This window comes from Mustela nivalis, assembly GCF_964662115.1.
Source record: "Mustela nivalis genome assembly, chromosome: 8".
NCBI lineage: Eukaryota > Metazoa > Chordata > Mammalia > Carnivora > Mustelidae > Mustela > Mustela nivalis.
The window spans coordinates 143,473,623-143,493,602 of NC_139027.1; the positions used below are offsets into that span (position 1 = coordinate 143,473,623).

At 58.0% G+C, this 19,980-nt stretch overlaps 1 protein-coding gene across 1 annotated transcript in view; it reads left to right on the forward strand.

The window, feature by feature from the left end:
* The first annotated feature begins 1,861 nt into the window (after positions 1–1,861).
* MYT1 (myelin transcription factor 1) overlaps positions 1,862–19,980 on the forward strand; it is a 45,902-nt gene continuing 27,783 nt past the window's right edge. Inside the window, exons 1-6 of the mRNA XM_082743110.1 lie at positions 1,862–1,962; positions 10,327–10,381; positions 11,288–11,318; positions 16,376–16,438; positions 17,093–17,340; positions 18,665–19,600. Coding sequence (XP_082599236.1) covers positions 10,327–10,381; positions 11,288–11,318; positions 16,376–16,438; positions 17,093–17,340; positions 18,665–19,600 — 1,333 coding nt within the window. The 5' untranslated portion in view covers positions 1,862–1,962. The remainder of the gene's footprint in view (positions 1,963–10,326; positions 10,382–11,287; positions 11,319–16,375; positions 16,439–17,092; positions 17,341–18,664; positions 19,601–19,980) is intronic.

Below are 19,980 nucleotides of genomic sequence, written 5' to 3' on the forward strand. Positions count from 1 at the left end.
CTCATAAGAGAGGTTCTGGCCTTGGGGATGTGTGTCTTGTTTTCCGTCTCCAACCCGGGGCAGGGCACTAGTGCATCATGAGGGCGTCTGAGGCCATTAGACCCTCTGTTAGGAGGCAGGAGCTCTGTTTGGAGGTGGTCATGCTGGAGCAGATGTGAGCAGGTTGTCCGAGCTGCCATGAGGCTCCAGAGCACTGGCTCTACCTGCTGACCCCCCGGGGCAGGCGAGAGGGCACACAGACAACCAGACGTCCCCTCACTGGCACTTGCAGCTCACCTTGGCTGGGCTCCCCGGGGAAGCAGGTGAGACCGAGGGCAGAAAGAGCTTTCCCCCCATCGGCTTCTAGGGTGCCCTGCTGGGGTGTGAGGAGGAGGGAACCGTCCCGCTCCTGCTAAGATCTTAGGGCACACTTCCTCTCCTGGAGCTGCTGGGGAGACGAGCTGCGGTTACCTCGTGCATTTACCTGCGTGATGGTGACCGAACATTCCTCCCGCACCTTGCAGCTCAGCCCCGGGGGTAGGTTCTTCCTGGGAGGCCCGCGTGGAAGGTCAGCCCCATGCACTCTGCAGCCTGGGGTCTCCCAGCTTCCGCCTTCTCCAGAGCTGACAGGGGAAACTCTCATCCCCTTGTAAGTGTGACGGGTGACGCCTGTGTCTCGCCCATGGAATTTCCTCCCTCCCCCACCGGGGGGCACCCCCTCTTCCCCACGCCTGTGGCATCTTCCTGGGGAGTTCAGGGCAACGCCCCCACGCTTCCAGCAGAGGCTTGGGAATGTGAACACCCAATGGGTGGCCTGGTCCCATTTGGAGCCGTTGACTGCTGGGCACCCACCAGGAAGACCCACGCTGCTCACACTTCCCTGGAGGAGGCCAGTCCTCACAGGGTCCCCTGCAGGGGACTCAAAGCTCAGTGAGAGGGAGGCACACAGTAGGTGCACACAGTAGGTGTCGAATCCCGGTGTTTTTACTCATTCGTTTGAAGACCTTGCATTAGGCCATCTCCTTGACTACCAATCTATTTCCCTCTGTGTTTGTGCTCCTCGAGGTCACAGGAGGCCCTTTAATGGGATAGAGACATTTTCAGACGAGAGGATGCTCTGGCCGGAGCCACAGGGCTGCCTGGGGCAGGAGTGGTGGAATTTTAGGGAAACTGCCTTTGGAGTGCGTGTCAGAAGCACGAGGGAAAGAAAGATACTGGGTATGACGGCCAGTGCTGACCTACCTGCAACAGGGCTCAAACTCACGTCTCAAGAGGAGCAGAGAGCGCAGCGCAGGAACACTCATTTCCTGTTTTTATTGTTGGTACTTAATGACCTTCCTTGAAACGCCGCCGTGGTAGAAAGCTAGTTGTCATGGAAACAGGGAGTGCCGTGCAGGGAATAGGCATTTCTTTGTCATGTCCAGCTGATGCCTTCAAGCCTCTGCTCAGACATGTGAATTTATGTGTGGAATTAAATATTAACTGGAGACATTGCCCTGGAGAGGGACGAAAACAGGGGAAGGAAAGATGGCGGGGACCAGGGCAGAGGTGGAGGCCAAGTGCCCCCCACTTGTGCCAGCCCCCTGCTGCGGCAGCTGTTAGTGGAAACCACACCCACTCTGAGGCAGGTTCTGGGAAGACAGAGCAGGGGCACGGGGTGCTGGGGGCCTCTGAGGAGCATCCCAATCAGAGACCAGTTTTCCTCAGAGAGCTCCTGGCCCTTGTCTCTGGAACCGACACAGGACCACGACCTTGCACATCCTTCTGGTGATTCCAGAAAGGGGATTGCATAAATGCTGTGGAAAAGAGCAGTCCAAGTTTCCCATGTCCCTTCCACCACACTGAGCTGCCTTCATTAAGTTTTCTTTTTCTGACCCCTCAGAAAATGAGTTCCGGGGTGAGCTGCTGAGTCAGAGGTGGACACAAGGAGACAAAGCCAGCAACTGCAGGACCTCGAGGCTCCTCCTGGGCAGACACGGCAAGGTGAGGCGCTGGGAAGGCAGCCGCTTTCCTGCCACGGGCTCCCCCACCAGGGTCTGGGCAGGGGTCCTTCTCTCTTCCAGGCATGAGGCATGGAGGTGACTTTCTGTCTGGCCACCATTACTCTTGAGCAGATAGAAGGTTAATTGGGGGGTAGACCATCAGCGATCTGGTTATGGCAAACTTCAAAGAAGACCTCAGGCCACGTCCCTGCTCTGGGTCTGGTGACACCTGGGCTGCCTCCGGAGCTGTTCCCCGCCGGACAGACCGAGGATCGCTAGGAGACTTTGTTGCAGGAGCTTCTGAGGTCTGTCGGCCTTGTTTATTTCCATCTTCTCAAGTGGAGGCAAATGACACACACCTGCTCATACCTGCTTGGGTCTCATTGCTGGAGGTGTCTCAGGCTCCGTGCCTCGCCAGAAACGCTCCAAACCCAGGGTATGCCATGTGCTTACAGCCACACCAAGCCTCCAATTCTAAACCTCCCAGGATGCACTCTGGGTGAGGCTGGCTTCCCAGGGTCTGGTGACCTTCAGAGGTGGAGGGAGAGGTGACAACAGGCTTTTGGGCATTCCTTTCCAGACCTCAGAGTCCTGTCTCCATTTTCTTCGCATGGAGATGGTTCTCATCAAGGGTCCTAGCCCTGACGCAGGGCAGGGCCATCCAGATGTGACGGCCCTGGGTGTGCACAGGAAGGGCTAGAAAGGTTGAGGCAGCAAGATTATTTGAGGATGTTTGTAGTTCCCTTTGAACCTGGTGACTAGAATATACTTTCTAATGGGCTTCTCCTGGCACCTTGTTAAGCACCTTCACTCCCACTTTTTTTTTTTAAAGATTTTATTTATTTATTTGACATTTATTTGACAGAAAGGAATCACAAGTAGGCAGAGAGGCAGGCAGAGAGAGGAGGAAGCAGGCTTCCCGCTGAGCAGAGAGCCTGATGCGGGGCTCGATCCCAGGACCTCGAGATCATGACCTGAGCCGAAGGCAGAGGCTTAATCCACTGAGCCACCCAGGCGTCCCTCTACTCCTGCTTTTATTCTTGTAGGCTTGTTGGCGTTCTACCATGTTGGAGCCTGAGGCAAAAGGAAAAGTCAGTAGTACCGATCCTATCTTTATTATGATTTAAAAATCATAATAGATTTTTGGCATTAATTTTGATATTTTGAAACCGTCACTAAACTGTTTATCTTGATGACTGAGTTTTTGTTTCCCATCTTAAATTTACACCTTGGTGCAAATGCCTCACTCATCTCTTCCCAGTGTTGAGCGTTCGGACCGAGGTTAGGAGCTCTAGATGACATGTCTTGACCATTGTTGGAGGTGTGTGATGTAGAGCGCCGGCTGTGAGCAGCCTGGTGGTCCATGCTCAGGCTTTCCTGGCAACAACTGCTCTGTTACAGTCTTCCTTCTAGTTTTGGCAGATAGGGCCTGAGTTACTGTTCTGAGCAGAGACACTAAGAGGTCGGAGAAGCAGGGAGGATGTGCCTTTGACAGGGTGGGTTTCCAGAAGGACTGCAGGGCTGGCCCCGGTGGTATGAGCTCACTGAGCAGGCTAGGGGAGTCCAAAGCAGGAGGTAGTGGTGGCCACGGGAGAGCAGAACATCACATAGCCAGGGTGGGCTGACTTTCTATGGGGGCTTGTTGATGTGGACCTCTGTGTCTGGAGGGTGGTGGGAGTGTAGTAGTCACGGCCGGCGGTCTGCCTCGGGTTCAGCACCAGGCATGCGGACAGCTCAGAGGTGGGCGGAGAAGGGCTGAGCCCAGACGGTTGTGGGCTTGGGGAAAGTGCGGAGCATTGAGCTGTTTATTTTTATTTTTTAACTTAAGAAGAAAAGAAGTAGGCATTGATGGTAGGTCCTTAAATCACTTCTTGACCTTAAGAATGAAGCACTGGGGCTCCAATCATGTAATATTCAAAGGAGGAGTCCAGATACGAATCCAGGAGAAGGCTGACTGCATGGAGGTCTAGCAGTCCTTCTTCCTGACAAGGGAGTGGGGGCCACTGTGCATGACCTTTCTGGCCTGCTTCACTGGGTGTGACTACACTCCTATCCTCGGGTAGAAATCCCATTTATGTTGGAGTTTCAAACAGAGGGACCTGACATAGAGATGTTGTATCAGGGTGTCTACCACACAGCTGCAATTTCAAAAGAAAAATTTATTTATTTGTTTGAGGGAGTGAGAGCGAAGGAGAGAGTGCATGTGAGCGGGGGAGGGGCAGAGGCAGGGAGAGAGAGAGAGAGAGAGAGAGAGAGAGAGAGAGAAAACCTCAAGCAGACCCCCTGCTGAGCATGGGGCTCGACTCAGGGCTCCAACTCGGGACCCTGAGACCATGACTTGAGCCAAAGCCAAGGGTCGGATGCTCAACCAACTGAGCCACCCAGGTGTCCCTACAGCTATAATTTAAAAAAATTCATTAATTAGGGGCACCTGAGTGGCTCAGTGGGTTGAGCCTCTGCCTTAGGCTTGGGTCATGATGTCAGGGTCCTGGAATTGAGCCCCGCATCGGGCTCTCTGCTCAGCGGGAGCCTGCTCCATACACCCCCCCCCCCCATGCCTGCCTCTCTGCTTACTTGTGACCTCTCTCTCTGTCAAATAAGTAAATAAAATCTTTAAAAAAAACATTTATTAATTAGATTTTTATTTCCAATACAATGAACACAGTGTTATATTAATTTCAGGTGTACAGTAGAGTGATTCAACAATTCTATGCATTACTCAGTGCTCATCACGATAAATGTGCTCTTCACCCCATGACCGGTCTCGCCCGTGCCCCCAACCGCGTTTCCTCTGGCAACCACCAGTTTGTTCTCTATGGTTTAGAGTCTGGGTTTTTGTTATTTCTTTGTTTGTCTCGATAGAACTATCATTTTCAATTTGGGGTTGGAGTGAGCCCTAATCCCCTGCTCAGAGATGTTAGGAAAACCTCTCCCAAGATATGTGTTAAATAATACTCTCTGGGGTGTCCTTTCTATAAATCAGGGAGAAGCTCTATTCCGTTGCCAGTGGGCCGAGCAGTGGGTGGAATGTCAGCAGAACTTCAGAGACACAGTCGGACTCCCCCCAGAGGGGGCAGGACTATCATTTCAAGGAGCCAGGGGTGCCGTGGCGGCCGCGGTCAGGGGTCAGGTGTGTGGGCATGCGGTTTAGTCTCATGGAGCAGGGAATGGAAAGCGGAATGTGTGCGGAGGGTTCCTGAGGTGGTAGAACTTGTATGTCTTTGAAGAAGAAGACTGCCCTTCAGGCTGACCTTGACCAGGTTTGCAGGTGCATGTTCAAAAACTGGGAACCAGCGAGGTTGTGTAAGTAGACAGTATATGGGACTGGGGATGGGGGCTCTGAAGGGTTCCACCGGAATGCTTGGTGGGAAGAGGCAGCAAGGAGCACCCTTGAAGGCTGGGCCTAAACCCTTCAGTGGTGGGAACATGGGTCTATGGAAGGGCTTCCTAGCGGTGCTGTGCGAGTGGGCATTGCCCCTGCTCATACTTCAGAGAATCAAACAAACCCAGATGGCTGCTTCTCCCTCACCCCTTCCCTCTCTCGGAGAAAATGGACACTGGCCGACGCTGCTGCAGCCAGCATGGTGGGTCACAGCCAGTTCCCTGCCACTCCTGCTATGTTCCTCTGCCTCCTCATCCCATGTCATCCTTCCTTCTAGGCAGGTTTGCGTGTGGTCTCCTGGGAGTCAGTGGATGCCCCCTCTTTGTCTAGGTCTTCCAGGAGGGAAAACACTGAAACTTGCCCACAGGAACTCTACAATCCTTAGAATCCTATGGATTTAAAAAAAATGTCCTAGGTTCATTCTAATTTTCCAGCTATGCTAGCTGTTGGAACACTCTCTTTTTTCTTTTTTAAGATTTATCTTTTTTCCCTTTTCTTTATTTATTTGACACAGAACGAGACACACACACAGCGAGAGAGGGAACACAGGCAGGGAGATGGGAGAGGGAGAAGCAGGCTCCACGCTGAGCAGGGAGTCTGATGCGGGGCTCGATCCCAAGACCCTGGGATCATGACCTGAGCGGAAGCCAGACGCTTAACCACTGAGTCACCCAGGCATCCCCTGGGACACATTCTAAATAAAATGGAGCCCTAACCTCTTTTTCCTCCAGCCCAGGGCTGGGATGAATGTCCCCCATGGTCAGGGGTCTGGAACCCCCACCCAGCTTCAGGCTCTGGTACTTGTTCAGCCCCTTCTGACTGCTCCTGGCCGTGTTCCCCAGTTCCAGGACCTCAGAGACATTGCCCAGGATCACCATTTGTCTGTCCATCCTTACATGACGCGTACTGAGCAGTGAATGAAATTCTGTAGGAGGGGTGGTGATTTTGAAAACATGACTGGATGGGCTTGTTTCACACTGAGATGAGGACCACGCGGGAGACACACGGGCACAGAGTGGAGCCTGAGCGGGAGAGGGTGGGAAACGGGAGGCCCGGGCCACCCAGGGATGCTTCCTGCTTCCCAGGGCTGGAGCACCTCCCACTTGGAGGCCATCAGCCCTAAGACCCTCAGGCCCTCACTGACTCCCTGAGCCTCCTCACTCCCACCCAGGCTCCCGAGTCTGAACTGTTCCCTCCCTCCTGAGCTCTCCCCTGGGGTGCGGTCCCCGCGGTCTGGCTGCTGAGGCCAGGACAACCTCAGCATGAATTCTGTTCTTTGTCCCACCCTTAGTTGTCCGTGCAGAAGAGCAGGGACATGGCACAGGAGAGGAGCTGTGAGGGCCTGGGAAGAGCCCCGAGATGTGAGAGAGGGAGGGAGAGTGCACGACAGAGGGGGAAGGGGCCTCCAGACACCACCACGGACGTCCCTGACTTGGGGAGGGTGGGGGGTCGGGGGCAGACCTGGCCTTGGAGGGTAAAGGCAAAGATTGGCAGAGTCTGTTGGGCCTCATGGAGCACCTCGTGAGAAATCTCAGCTGCAGGTTGTCGGACGCCGAGAATCTGTCCTCTCTGCCGTCTCCTGGCTTCTGAGTGTGTTTCTGAGAATTCAGACAAATCTATGGGTTTCAAGGCTGCATAATTAGGGCATTTCTTTTTTGGTCCCTGAGTTTGTAAATGTCCCACTTAGGGAACCCAGTTTTGGCAAGGGTGCTCCGCAGATGGGTTCGAAAAGGAGCTGGTCTTGGGTGTTGTGGGAACCGTTTGTATTTAAAAAGAGCTTCTGTGATGAATCTTGACCTTTTGAAAAAAACGCAAAACAGAACAAAATAGTAACAGCTCCTGAGTGAGACCCGTCACATGGCACTAACAGAGCCAGTTAAAAGGAGGGCTGAAGAGACAAGTCTCTGGTTCGTGGCTGTGGCAAAAGGAAGTGTTTGCATCCGTAAATGACTCCCCTCCCCATACTTTTCCTGCTGAAGACAGAACTCGTGAAATATTAATTAGAGTGCAGTGGTGCTGTGAGGGGCACAGGGAAGCTGTAAGACAGGCTTCTGGCGGCCGGACAGAGGTGGCTCACAGACACAGCACAGAGGGCGCTCGAGTCCCTGCCCCACAGAGAACATGGGCATTGAGGCCAGCCTGGCTGTGACAAGGGGCCTTTTCACCCTCCAGGTGTAAGGTCAGTCAGTCCTCTCTGGGTCGTGCAAAAGCAGAGAAGTGATTGGGTTGTGTTTGGAAAAAGCGAGGGTCCTTTAAGTAAATCCGTAAAACGTCGGAACGTGTCGTCTTTGTGCCGATGAGGGACCTGTCTTGGTGTGGTTAGGGACAGAAGGCCCTGGGGGGCTGCCAGGAATCCAGGCAGTGCGGTACCTGTGGTGCGGTGTGGTGGCCTGAACCCCTGTGGCGCTCACGCCGGGGCCTTGGTCTCTATCTACAACACGGGGTGGGGGCGAGCGGAGAGCGCACCTTGGCAGAGTGCTCCGCTCTCTGGGAAGGAGAACAGGGATGCGGAACGGAGCTGGTTTCATCGTGTGTTTGCCCAGATGCTCTGAGGCAGCCACCGCCACTACTTCCCAACAGCCCAGAAGTCAGAGTCTCCCTGCTCCGTCGCCGATGTCCCTTGTCACCCGCTCACAGACTCATCTCGTGTTAAAGAGCTAACCTGTGTTTCCTCCTGGACTGGGCTCCTTCTTTCCTTTTAGAATCAAAGCTACATGCACTGAAGAGAACTTCTCACTCACTGGCCATCTGACGCAGATAAATCGCAGATGGAAAGGTGCTCGGCAGAGTGAGTGTCCCAGCTCTGCGCTGCATCAGTGGGAGCGCCCAGTCGCGCCCCTGCAGCCCTTTCTGTTCTCTGCTCTTGAATAATTTAACTGCAGGAAATCCGAATTGCCAAGGCATGCTTTAACCTAGCAGAATGATTGCCAATTTCCCTGGGAAAACTGACAAAAAAAAAAAAAAAAAAAAAAAAAAAGAAAAAGAAAAATAAAAAAACAATAGAAAGGCGGCTGCCGATTGCATTTCAGCTGAAAGCCGGCGCCAGCCATCAGACGCGTGAGCTCCATTGTGCGGCCGGCATTGGAGGGGTGCGCTTGGGCTCCGCGCAGATGACAGTTGAAGGCTCGTGATGTAATGAAGTCCCTTTGACACCTGCTCCTCTCTTCACTTTATATGTGAGTCATTGGCCCGTGGGGAGCCTCTGCTTTAAAAATAGAGATTATAGTGATTCCGTTCCGTGCTGCCGGAGAGCTGTCACTGGCCTGGGGGCTCCGGACGCCGGCTCTGCCGCCTGGGCCCGCAGCTGCGTGGATCACGCCCGGGTTTGAGTTCTGGTCCTTAACAAATTACATAAAATGTTGTGTGTGACCACTGCCTGTGGGGAGGCTCACTTTACAGATTTCATCTTCCTAACTGGGGGGATTCCTTCCCTCCTGCCAGGGGCCTCCGTACCTCAGAGCTCAGGCTTTCCTCTCGAGGGCCTCCAGGCTTGGAAGCCTGAGTCTGTCACCCTTCCTTTCTCCCTTCTGCTGTTTGGCCTTGCCTTTGACAAGCCTTGGTTGTGGCCTGGGGACAGGTGGCATCACTCTGTCCCCTTCCCGACCGCAGGGACAGGTAGTGAGGCCGGTGGGGCTCATGGGACACCTCCTGCCAGATAGAGGCCCCTGGCCCCCCACCTCAGAGACAGGGGCATTTCCACTGTCCCACCCACCTCCTACCTCGTCACTACCTGTCTGGCCAGATGTGTCATGGGTGACATCCGTCCAAGATTCTACGTGAGGACCTATGGCCCTGGGAAGATCCCCTCCTTGGGCTTCTCCATGATGCTTGTACCCTGGCTTCACCCTCCTGAGGGCTCTTCCTCGACTCCCTGACAGGACCATGTGGACCATGTTCCCCATGGGGATTAGGCAGGGTCGGGGAAAGTGGGGGTGCACTGATGGGCTCAGATGGGGCAGTCAGAGTGGTGAGGGGTCTGCACTGTGCAGGGTGCCCTGCCCCCTCAGGAGGACCCACTCACCCACTCCTGGGAGAAGGGACATCCCTGGGAGGGTGGCCTGTGGGTCCTGACCACGTGGCCCCTCAGCCTGTGTTCTTGCCTGAAGCTGGCTCCCACCTCTAGAGCCACAGTCTCCAGCATGGGGGCCATGGGCCCGACTCAGAGGTGCTGTGAGTCCAGCAGACATGCAGGGTCTCTGCGAGTTAGCACAAAACAGCCTCCCACTCAGAGGCTTTTCTACGGATTACTGTTGAAGTGACAATGGTCAGGTCAGGTAAGGTTTTGTATATTAAAATCCGTGTCACGCGTCCTTTTACATTTGTAGTATGGTTGCTATCACGTCACTGTGCCTGACGTGCTCTCTGTCCCCACTGGGTGCTGGTGCCCAACTTCTGGGGACACAGCCTCAGTGAGCACGTCCTGTCCCTGGGTCAGGCCACTGGTCCCTGGGCTCCCTCCAGGATGGCACACGGTAGAAATCGAAGTAATTCATTTTCTGGATGCTTTGTGGAGACCCGTTCCAGTCCCCGCCATCTGTTTCTAAGAGGGTGACCCCAATGTGTTGGGGCCCTCACGCCTGTGGGAAGCTGGGCTCTGGGGTCCAGTGGGGGCCCGGTTGTGATGCCCAAGTGAGCAGGGGTGGAGCTCCCCAGACTGGTCAGGAGCCCGTGTGCTGGGAGCCCTACTGTCCACAAGCATCCGGCAGATGGGGCAAGGGCTCCTGCTGGAGGTTCCTGTGGGAGGGGGAAGGTGGGGGCAGGGGGAGGGCTGACTGCCGGGCCGGGAGCTGGGGTTTCCCCACTGAAACCCCTGCCCCACGCTTGCTGGCCTGGGTCTCAGGTCTTCTCTTCCTGCGAGCCTACCCCTTGTCTGGCTATGTCACAGGCTCTCCGCAACCAGAAGAGCTGGGGCCCTGCGCGGCCCTCCAGAGGGGAGGTCCTGGGCTTGGCCTCCATTAATACCCCAGTTGTTTTTGCTTGCAGATGAGCTTAGAAAATGAGGATAAACGGGCTCGCACGCGCTCCAAGGCCCTCCGAGGTGAGTGCACCCCCTCCCAGCCCAGTGTGGCTGTGAATTCCAGGTCCTAAAGTAAAGACACTACGTTGCTCAGGAAAGCAGAAGCCCACATTGGTGGCCAGGCCCTGGGAGGCTCCTCCCCTGATGCTGAGCACTTGGGGTCTGTCCATGGTGTCTGGAGCCTGTGAGGCCTGCGGTGGGGTCCAGACCAAACGGCCTGGGGTGTGGGTGAGCAGGTAGATGGCCCCACAGAGTACGGAAGGCCAAGGTCCTTCAGGAGACCTTTCCGTTTGGAGCTAGAATGCTTCCAGGCTTCTGTGACAGCCTCCTGCCCTCCTGGGAGGTCAGTCCTAGTGCAGGAAGACATGGCGAGGGGTTGGGGGGCTTGTCAGATTGAGCTGGCAGGGGCTGGGGGGGCCTTTGGCTGGCTCACCTCCCTGACTCCCTAAGTACACACTGGGCCAGGGCTGCACGTCTGGTGTGGGGAGGGGCCAGAGCGCCGAGCTTCCCATGTGAGCTGCTCAGCTAGACCCCGATGCACTGTTGCCCAGTGTGGCCCCATCACCAGGGACCAGCTGCTTGGTTCTCTCCGCCCAGGCTTCTCTGCTGGGTCAAGTTTCCTGTTGGAAGCTGACTTCCCATGGCAATTTGAGAAAGAGACACTGTCCTGGTGCTGAAGGCTTGGAGAGCAGGGACTGGTTGGGATGCCTGACCCCTCTGTAAGGCCAACAACGTCTCGCGGGGAGATCTGGGGAAAGCATGGGGGGGGGCGGCAGCTCGCCCCCCTGGTCCCGCCACACATTCTAGGAGGTCAGGGAGGGATGGGGTTCCCTTCTCGCTGGGATTGTCTCCGCTTCTTTTCCGTTTGTGCCTTTTTAGTTCGGACTGCCATATGTGTTTCCCTGTTTCTCTCTTTCTCTCACCCAGTGCCCCCAGAGCCCACAAGTGCCGACCTCAGGTAAGAAAGGCTTTCTGCTAGCACCTAGCATGGCCCATGCCCGTGACCCCGAACACCCCACTGTCCCACACGGGGCACTTTGGATGGCTCAACTGCCCCCCGGGACCCCGCTCCTCCTTGCCACGAGTCCCGCTATCTTCCGCTTGCCTCTGCTCTCTCCCACCTCTGTCCTGACCCCACCACGCAGTCAGCCTTGGCACAGGGGCAGAGCTGTGCTGACCTGTGGTCACCCACCAGGCCCGCCTGTCCCCGTGGCCCCCAGCCAGCAGCAAGGTGTCACTAGGGGCTCTCAGGAAGGGTTGTGCATCTGCTGGCCAGAGGCCCCATTGGGCAGGGATGAGGAAAGGCCTGTGAGGTCCCCAGCCATCCACAGACTCCAGGCGCCGAGCGTGGTTGGTGCGCTGGTGATCTTGCGCTGGCTGAGCTCTGTGAATTTCCAGATTCTAGGTCAGGGCTCACCGGGAGGGGCATCCTGAGGAGGAAGAGAGGGCAGCCCACAGCAGGGATTTGCCAGGTCCAAGCAGGAGGGGCCAGGTCGACTTGCCCCCACCTGCCAGCTTTTGTCCTGGGATTGGCCCCTGGGATGGCCAGAGAGGAAGCCCCCCTAGTCCCGTGCGTCAGGGCTGTCCCAGAACCACCCACACGACCTTGGAACTTCAAACTCAGTGGGCTGGGGCCCTCAGTGCTGTTTTGCTTAGACAGGGCTGGTGATGTTCAGTTTCCAACAAGGAAAACCAGCCCTCAGACCCCCCTGTTTCCTGAGGAGGGGCAGTGCCAGGTGTCCTGGCTCTGACAGGAAAGGGGAAAGGAAAGTGGTGCTCATGGATGGTCCCAGAATGCCAAGGGGTGTCGGGGTCCCCTTTAATGGCCACAAATTCCCCATGAGACGGAGCTGGGTTTGGACTGCAGCTGCGCTAACCTGCCAGAGGCTTGTCCTTGGGGGACAGAAGGGCTCCAGGCCCACCCTCATTCCCACAGAGCCCCCAGCCCCCAGCCCCTGGCCATGCTGGTGGGGCGCCGTGCCCATGCAGAAGGGCCAAGGGCGACAACCACACCTCAGTGAGGTTTCTGTGACCTCCTGGACTCCCAGCGGGGGACACACAGAACATTCCAGTTTCTGAGGGTCCGTGCTGTCCCTGCCCTGCCCAACCCCCAGCCTGGAGCAGACTTTCCACGTCACTGCACACGTCTGGAGCTTAGGGGGAAAGAATCTTACCGAACGGAACAAGTCTGGGGCCGGGGCTGTCTCATTTCTCACCAGAGTGGCTGATGGCTGGTTTGCCAATCAGGACGCTGAGAAGACCCCGGAGTGGGCAGCGTCCCTCTAACCTTTGAGGCTGTGAGCTGGGGACAGAAGGGAAGGGACTGGAGGCCCAGGCTTGCGACAGACTCTGCGTTGGCTGCCCGGCCTAGTCTCGCTCTCAGGAGACACGGCTGCTGCTGTTTTCACCCTGTGTGGGAAGTGGGGAAACTGAGGCTTGGAGGACTGAAATTTGACCAGAAGAGCTGGGTCATACGCGTACCACCCCAGGCCCCAGCCCAGCTCACGGGGAGAGAGTGGGAAGGCTACCAAACCAGGCTGGGGGAAGGTCCACAGAATGTGCTCCCTGGATGGGTGGCCCGAGGCTCCAGGGGAGAGAAGGCCTCCAGGAGGAGGTGTCACTTCCTCTGGCGTGTGATGCTCAGCGACAACCTCTTCAGACCATGAAGGGGAGGAGGCTGGTCACGGGAATCAAGGAAGCTCTGGGTTTTGGTCACAGCAGCTAATTTGGGCAACAGATAAAGTTATGGAGTGACTTGCGAAGGCAGATCCAAAGACCTTTCTCTCCTAATTTTGAAATAGAACAGAAATGACTCTGAAGATAGTATTGTTTTGAAGTGCTCTCAGAGAGGACCCAGCCATGAGAGGGTCCTGTGAGCACCTTCATTCACCGTGAGGTCTCAGCCTCCTTTCTCGGCAGTAGGGAGACTGTTGCCAGTGTTAGTGGAGAAACTAGGGACAAACGTGTTGATGTCTAATGTTTTAGCAACAATCCTCAAGGTTTGGGGCTTCTTGGAGCTGAGTGGAGTCCTCTGTGCCAAAGAGACGCCCGTGTCCTGCCTGGGAGGTGCGGGTCACTCCTGTGCTCCTGGGCGCTCGCTGGCCTGAGCTATACCCGGGGCTGTGATGTGTGGTGGGATCGTGGCTCTCGCTCCTTAGCTGGGCACACCAACCACACGGGCACTTTTATGCTGTGAGAATGGGCAGACGCTGCAAGCCGGCACATCTGCCCAGCTCACCAGTGACTCTGCCCTGTCCTGGTGAGGCTTATGCTTTGGGTGCCAGCGCAGGGAGCCTGTGACCTGGAACAGGACATCACCGTATTAGATAAACTCATGCCCAAGTCACTGGAAGGGAGAGCCGAGTTAGGGGGAAGCTCTACGGTGGGACCCGCTCCATGGACGAGGGATAGAGGCCTCCCTGTCCCAGAATTCGGCCCACATCCCCTGTCCCGGTTTGTTTTTTCCCAACTCGAGCAGGCCCCCAGGAGGCTGCTTGCTCTCAGGGGAGTGGCATGGCCGTTGTTAGGAGCTGAGCTGAACAGGAGGCTGACCGGGAGCCGCCAGGGCTCTGAGTGCCTTCTCCTGCCTCTGGAGCCCACGTTGCTTCTCTGTGCCCTGGGTTTAACGCTGAGCGCCCAAGAGAAAGCAAATGGACCTGGTGGCTTTTCCTTTGCATCTGTGAAGAGTGGGAAGAACTGTGGGACACTTCGGTCTGTGTCCTGGTCTGGGCCCGCCTGCAGCCACACGGCCTGGGAGGGGCTGTCGGAGGGGTTGGCTGGTGGGAAGATGGGGCACCTGCTTCCCCCTGCAGATGCCTGCTGGGCCCCCTCTGGAGCACGTTTGAGGAGAGCCGCCCATCTGTCACACCTGCATCTGGGTTCCCTCCCAGCCCTGTGACGTCACCGGAGGCCCTCCTCGGAGCCAGTGGCCAGCTTCTGCCCCGGGGACAGATGAGAATGGAGAGGTGCCCCACCTGCCTGCAGGGGGCGGGAGGGAAGTCAGTCCTGTCCAGGGCTGGTAGCTGAGTGCAGGGCTCCGGCTGGGGGTCTTCCTGGCCTCAGCCTTGACTTCCCTTGACACCTGGAGCTTATGGTTGGATGTGCAAAGCTTTCACCGGGACCCTGTTCAGTGGGGACCATGAGCAGGCTGTCTGCAAGCCTTCTGCCTATCTCCCTGTCCCTGCTGCCCTCCGGGAGCCACAGTAGGGAGCTTCAGGAAGAAACCCTGGCTTCGTCGGCCTCCTCCCCTCAAGACGGGGGACGCTGGTGCTGCTTCTTCACCCGGGCCTCACGCACCCTGGGGGCGCTTGTAAGGGAAATGGTGTGAGTGGTGCAGCCCAGGCGAGGGGCAGGCAGCCGCTGGGCTTTGACTGGGTCTCCCGTGGCCACTGCATGGGGAGCCAGAGTGCAGGGGCTGCGGCTTCTAATCCCACAGCGGTCCTCACCTGCCCCAGACATGTGGGCTCCCCGCCTGCCCTGCTGCCCCCTGGGCTAGAGGCCAGGACGCTGGCAAGCTGGTGGCTGGAGGTGTGGCTCAGAGATGGTGATGCATCCGGGGGCAGGGCCAGCGGCCTTCAGGACTCCACAGCAGCTGCCACATAATTGCCTGATTAACTCAGTGATTAATCGGCTAATTGGGACCTCAGCTTCAAATCCCTAGTAACAAGGACCTTTTGTGAAAAGTCTCAAAGCTAGCTCTTGAGAGAGAGAAAGCAAGCGTGGGGCATAGATTTTTAGAGTAGACAGCGGGGGCAGCAAGTCCTGGCTGTCTGGAAAGGAAATCCACAATAAAACGGGGTCTTCCCTCCCCTCCCCGTCCGTCCCCCTCCTCCCCCCTCCCCCCCTCCCGTGCTCCTTTCTTCCTTTTAAACTGAGACTCAGCCCTGGCCGCCTCAGCCTGGAGGGCAGCTGTTGAGCTCCTAGGTGGGGTGGGGCTTGCCTCTGTCCACTGTCTTGTTCTCCCTGACCCTCCCACGAGGGTGACCTGTGTGGCCTGGGGAGTCCCACAGCGCATTGCCGTTAGGCTGTGATCCGTCAAATTAGAAACCACCAGGTGTGTCTAGACTGAGGTCGCGGGCCGTGTCCCTTTCGGGGCCCACCCTGTTCTTCCCTCCCAGGTTCTGGGAGGGCCTGCCCAGACCCCCTGATGCCACGCTTGTTAAAAACAAGGGCTTCCCCTCTTGGGACGGCCCTTCCCTGGAGGAGCTCAGGCTCAGCCTCCCCGGGGTGACCTTCAATGCCTTCTCCCACTTCTCGGGACGTTGGCTTGCCACTCAGGAACAGGAGGGCATGTCTGCTTCTTGCTGTCTGCAGTCTGTGGATGTGCGCAGCAGCCCATGGGATCCCGGCCTTGAACAGGGTTGACTCCAGGCAAACTGGGCTGGGTGGTAGGCCCCATGCCCATGATCTGACGTTTCCAGAGCTTTCCATGGGTTGGTTCCGTAGGGCGACAGATGACAGTGGCGGGGGAGGGACTCCTGGGTGCCTTGCCCTCCTCCCCGTGCACTTGCTGGCCCCAGGGTGCATGAGGCCCAGCAGCCCCCTTCCCTCCAAACCCTCCCCCCTACACGTCTACGGGTCAGCCCCGGGTCATAGGCCCTCCTGGCCTCACCTGTCTGCACCAGGCTGCGGGCCTCAGAGCACAGTGATGGCCGGCTTTGCCTCAGGTGCTGGTTCTGGGGGCTTCCCAGAGCACCCTGTTTCTTGGCTGCTGGGAAGCCGGCAGCAGTTTGCCGCCAGTGGGGAAGACTCATGCGCAGAGAAGAGAAGCCGTCTAGGAGGCACCGACATCGGCAGTCTCGATCTCATACATGCAGGCCTTTAATTAGACACACTCATAAAATTGTAATGAGTCATTCGTTTACTTAAATGGGGTGAGTTATTTCATTAATTTTTAGTGAACTGCAAGCAGCCGTTCTGAGATGCACTGTTTGGAGACAGTCTCCTGCTCCCGGGGAAGGGTCTGGGGCGGGCAGGTCCTTCCCCGTGTGACCACCTCTGCTTCTCTCCCTCCAGCTGCCCCACCCCAGGATGCACAGGCTCAGGACACATCCGGGGCAAGTACTCCAGACACCGCAGGTAAGGGGGCTCCTGGAGAGCAGTGGGACTGCGGGGTTCTGGAGCCCCTTGCCCTCTCTGGGCCCTTTTGTAGATCTAGAACCTTCCATCTGTGCCTGTAGCTGCTGAGGCCAACACGGCTGTGGCGCGTCGTGCCGCGGCCTCTCTGCTGGGAGCCAGAGGAGGGCGTTGGGAGGGAGCTCAGAGCCAGAGGAGGGCGTTGGGAGGGAGTTCAGAGCTGACCTGCCATCCACGAGGGTGGCCTCAGTGAGCTGCCGCCTGGTCGTGGCTGCTGTCAGCTCGGCTGCAGTGAGGGAGGGTGTGCAGGGTCTGGAGGTGGAGAGGAAAGGCCCGGGCACCCGATGGCCTGCCCGGTGGGAGGAAGTGGGCGGGGACCGACAGAGGGCCAGTGCCCGCCTCAGCCCCGCAGGGCGCGTGCGGTGGACGGGGCCACTGAGGTGAGGGCTTGAGAGAAGAACGAAGCGCAGTTTAAAGCACGTGAGTTTTTAATTCACAGAAAACTTGAGTACATCAACCTGCCTGTCCTGAATGTGGGGCTTTTAGCTGAGGACGAAGACGAGCTTTCACCACAGGGAACGCGCTGCCGAGGGTGGAGCGCGGGCGGGTGGGTCCCAGAGAGCCTCGACAGGGCGGCCCCGGTCCCCTTCCCCCCAGTTCGCAGAGCTGCCCGCTGGCCAAGAAGAGGAAGCTGGAGGGCGCGCCGGCCGAGCACCTGGCGCCCACACGGAAGTCCCGGCCCCTGAAGCTGGCGCTGGACGAGGGCTGCGGCGCGGACACCGACGGCAGCGAGGACCCCGCGGTGAAGGACGCCTCTGTCTCCGATGAATCGGAAGGAACTCCGGAGGAGGACGAGGCTGAGCTGCCGGGACAGGAGGAGATTCATCGTCCCGAGCCAGCTGAAGGTGCTTTGTGGCTCTTTCTCCCCCGAAATAAAGGGCGCTTAGTGTGGCCCTGGAGAATCACAGCCTGCGAGTGGGGAGGGGGCCCCACTCCGAGGCAGTGAAAGCGCCGCCGAGGAAGCCCTTCCTGAGAACAAGCGAGGTCTTGTCCTGACATTTGTCGGGGTTTCCTGGAGAGGGGCCGGAGCAGGGCGTTGGAGGGGCCTGTGGGCACATCTCTGGGAACGCTGTGGGTGTGCGTGCGTGTGTGTGTGTGGATGTGTGTGTGTGTGTGTGTGAGAGAGAGAGAGAGAGAGAGATGGATGGACAGATGGGCGTGGGCTGTGCCTCGGGTCGTGGGGGAAGGCGGAAGGGGGCTCCGAGAGATCCCCTCCCCCTGGCTCCAGGGAAGGGCAGCTGGGGGTAGGGCGGGGGTCTGCTGGGCGTCAGGTGAGACTGTGGGGGTGTCCAGGGAAGTCTGGGGTAGGATGGGGATCCGAAGGGATTCCTCGCCAAGCGTTCTTCCCAGTGGGGGCGGCCCAGACGTCGGCAAATGCTGGTGTGAAAGTGGCTCTGGGTCCCGGAGGGAAGTGTCCACGCGCCCCCCCCCCCAGCCTGGCAGACGTCAGTCCTGGGAGTGGGACTGGGACCTGAGGTCCTGAACCCCCAGAACAGCAAGGTGCTTGAGTCTTCTGGCCTCGCACGGTCCGAGACGGCATTTCTACTTCATTGTGGAGCTAACTCTCAGCGAGCGCCCTCATGCTCACCTCACTCCTGGGGGGGGTCTCTGGTCGTCTTTGCAGTGCTGTGTGGCCCAATGGGCTCTAGGGAGAAAGCACTAGCTTGCCAGCTTTCTTACAGAGGAGGGCATTTGGGGTTTGGGCAGCAGCCCCAGCGGGCCCCCCGGAATAGGCGCCCGCACCCGGGGCGTCCTTGTGACCACCCCACAGGCCAGTGTGTGGGGAGCCTTCACCACAGCAAGGTCATGGCACTTAAGATGTGTACACGTGGGTCTTTTAAAAACATAAATTACTTTTCTCCTTTGTGTTTACGAAGCAAATTTTAGAATCTGTTGTATTAAGTGCCGTTTTATGAAATGCAGGTTTACCCGATTTGAGAAAGTAGCCTTAAAGGGAGGGGCTGTTAGTAACAAGTATCGGAGAGTGTTCCAGCTTCAGAAGAAGCAGTGACCCCTTCTCCTCCTCAGATAAGTTCACCGCGCGTCTGCGGCCCAGCACAGGGGCAGGCATGCCCGACCACCTTCCTCTCTCTGGGGGTGTCGGGCTCCCCAGGCGGTTGGGGCAGGGCGCTCCTTAGGCTCTTTCCACATGTTTCTGATTCTGTGCAGGAAGGAGCCCTGTCAAGTCCCACTTCGGGTCCAAGCCTGTCGGCAGCTCTGCGGGCCCCGCCAAGGGCGGCTACAGCAGCTACCAGGAGATCATTGCCACTTCTCTCCTCAACCTGGGCCAAATCGCTGTAGAGACCCTAGTTGGGGAGGACTTGGGCCAGGTGGCCAAGCCGGGCCCTGGTGTTGTGCACCTGGTGCAGGAGGAGGCTGAGGAAGGGGCCACCAGTGACGAGGGGGAGAAGGACGTGTTCCTCAGGCCAGAGGATGCAGAGCAGGTGGTGGGAGCCACCAGGGAGCGTCCCCAGGAGCTCGGTCCCCAGGCCGTGGAGGGTGTGGCCAGTGAGGAGTCCAGCAAGAGGAAAGTCGCTCTGGGTAACGAGGAAGAGGAAGAGGAGGAGGACGAAGAGGAGGAGGAGGATGAAGAGGAGGAGGAAGAGGAGGAGGAAGAAGAGGAGGAGGAGGAGGAGGAAGAGGAGGAGGAAGAGGAGGAGGAGGAGGAAGAGGAGGAGGAGGAGGAGGAAGAGGAGGAGGAGGAGGAGGAAGAGGAGGAGGAGGAGGAGGAGGAGGCCGCTCCTGAGGTCATCTGCCAGGAGGATGCCCCCCTTGGCCCCGGCCAGAAGGTCCCTGAAGCCCGGCCGCTGGCCTCACCCAGCCCGAAGCCCGAGTACCCCGTCCTGGGGGAGGAGCGCTCCGACGACGGCCGGGACGAAGACGCGCGCTCCCAGAAGTCCGCGGTCACCGACGCGTCGGAGATGTACGACGTGATGACACGTGGGAACTTGGGTCTCCTGGAGCAGGCTATTGCCCTAAAGGCTGAGCAGGTACAAGCCGTCTGTGAGCCCGGCTGCCCGCCCACCGAGCAGGGCCAGCTGGGCCCCGGGGAGCCCGGGAAGGCAGTGAGGCCCCTGGATGCCCGGAAGAGCTACTGTAGCAAAGGTAGGGCTGGCGGCCGGGCCCACACACCCTCCTGTCCTCCCTCCCCCCCTCCCCGCCCCCCCAACCCCTGCCGGGGCTGGGTAGCGCCCGTCCCCCCACCGTCCCCACTGGGCATGGAGAGGCAGGCTGAGGGACGGGTGTGTCCAGAGTGGAGGGCCTTACGGGCTGGAGGCAAGGCTGACAGGTGCAAACAAAGAGCACACACACACATAACTGCAGTCTGGCCACAGATGCAGGGAATGGGCTCACGCTGCCCTTGTGGGGTGATCAGAGAGAGCAGCAGAGCTCCTGGGGGGGAAAGCGGAGGCTAGGAGGGGCAGTCAGCTGGCTCCAGCAGCTCAGCCGCAGCTTGGGGGCTGGCCGTGGTCATGGAGAGACAC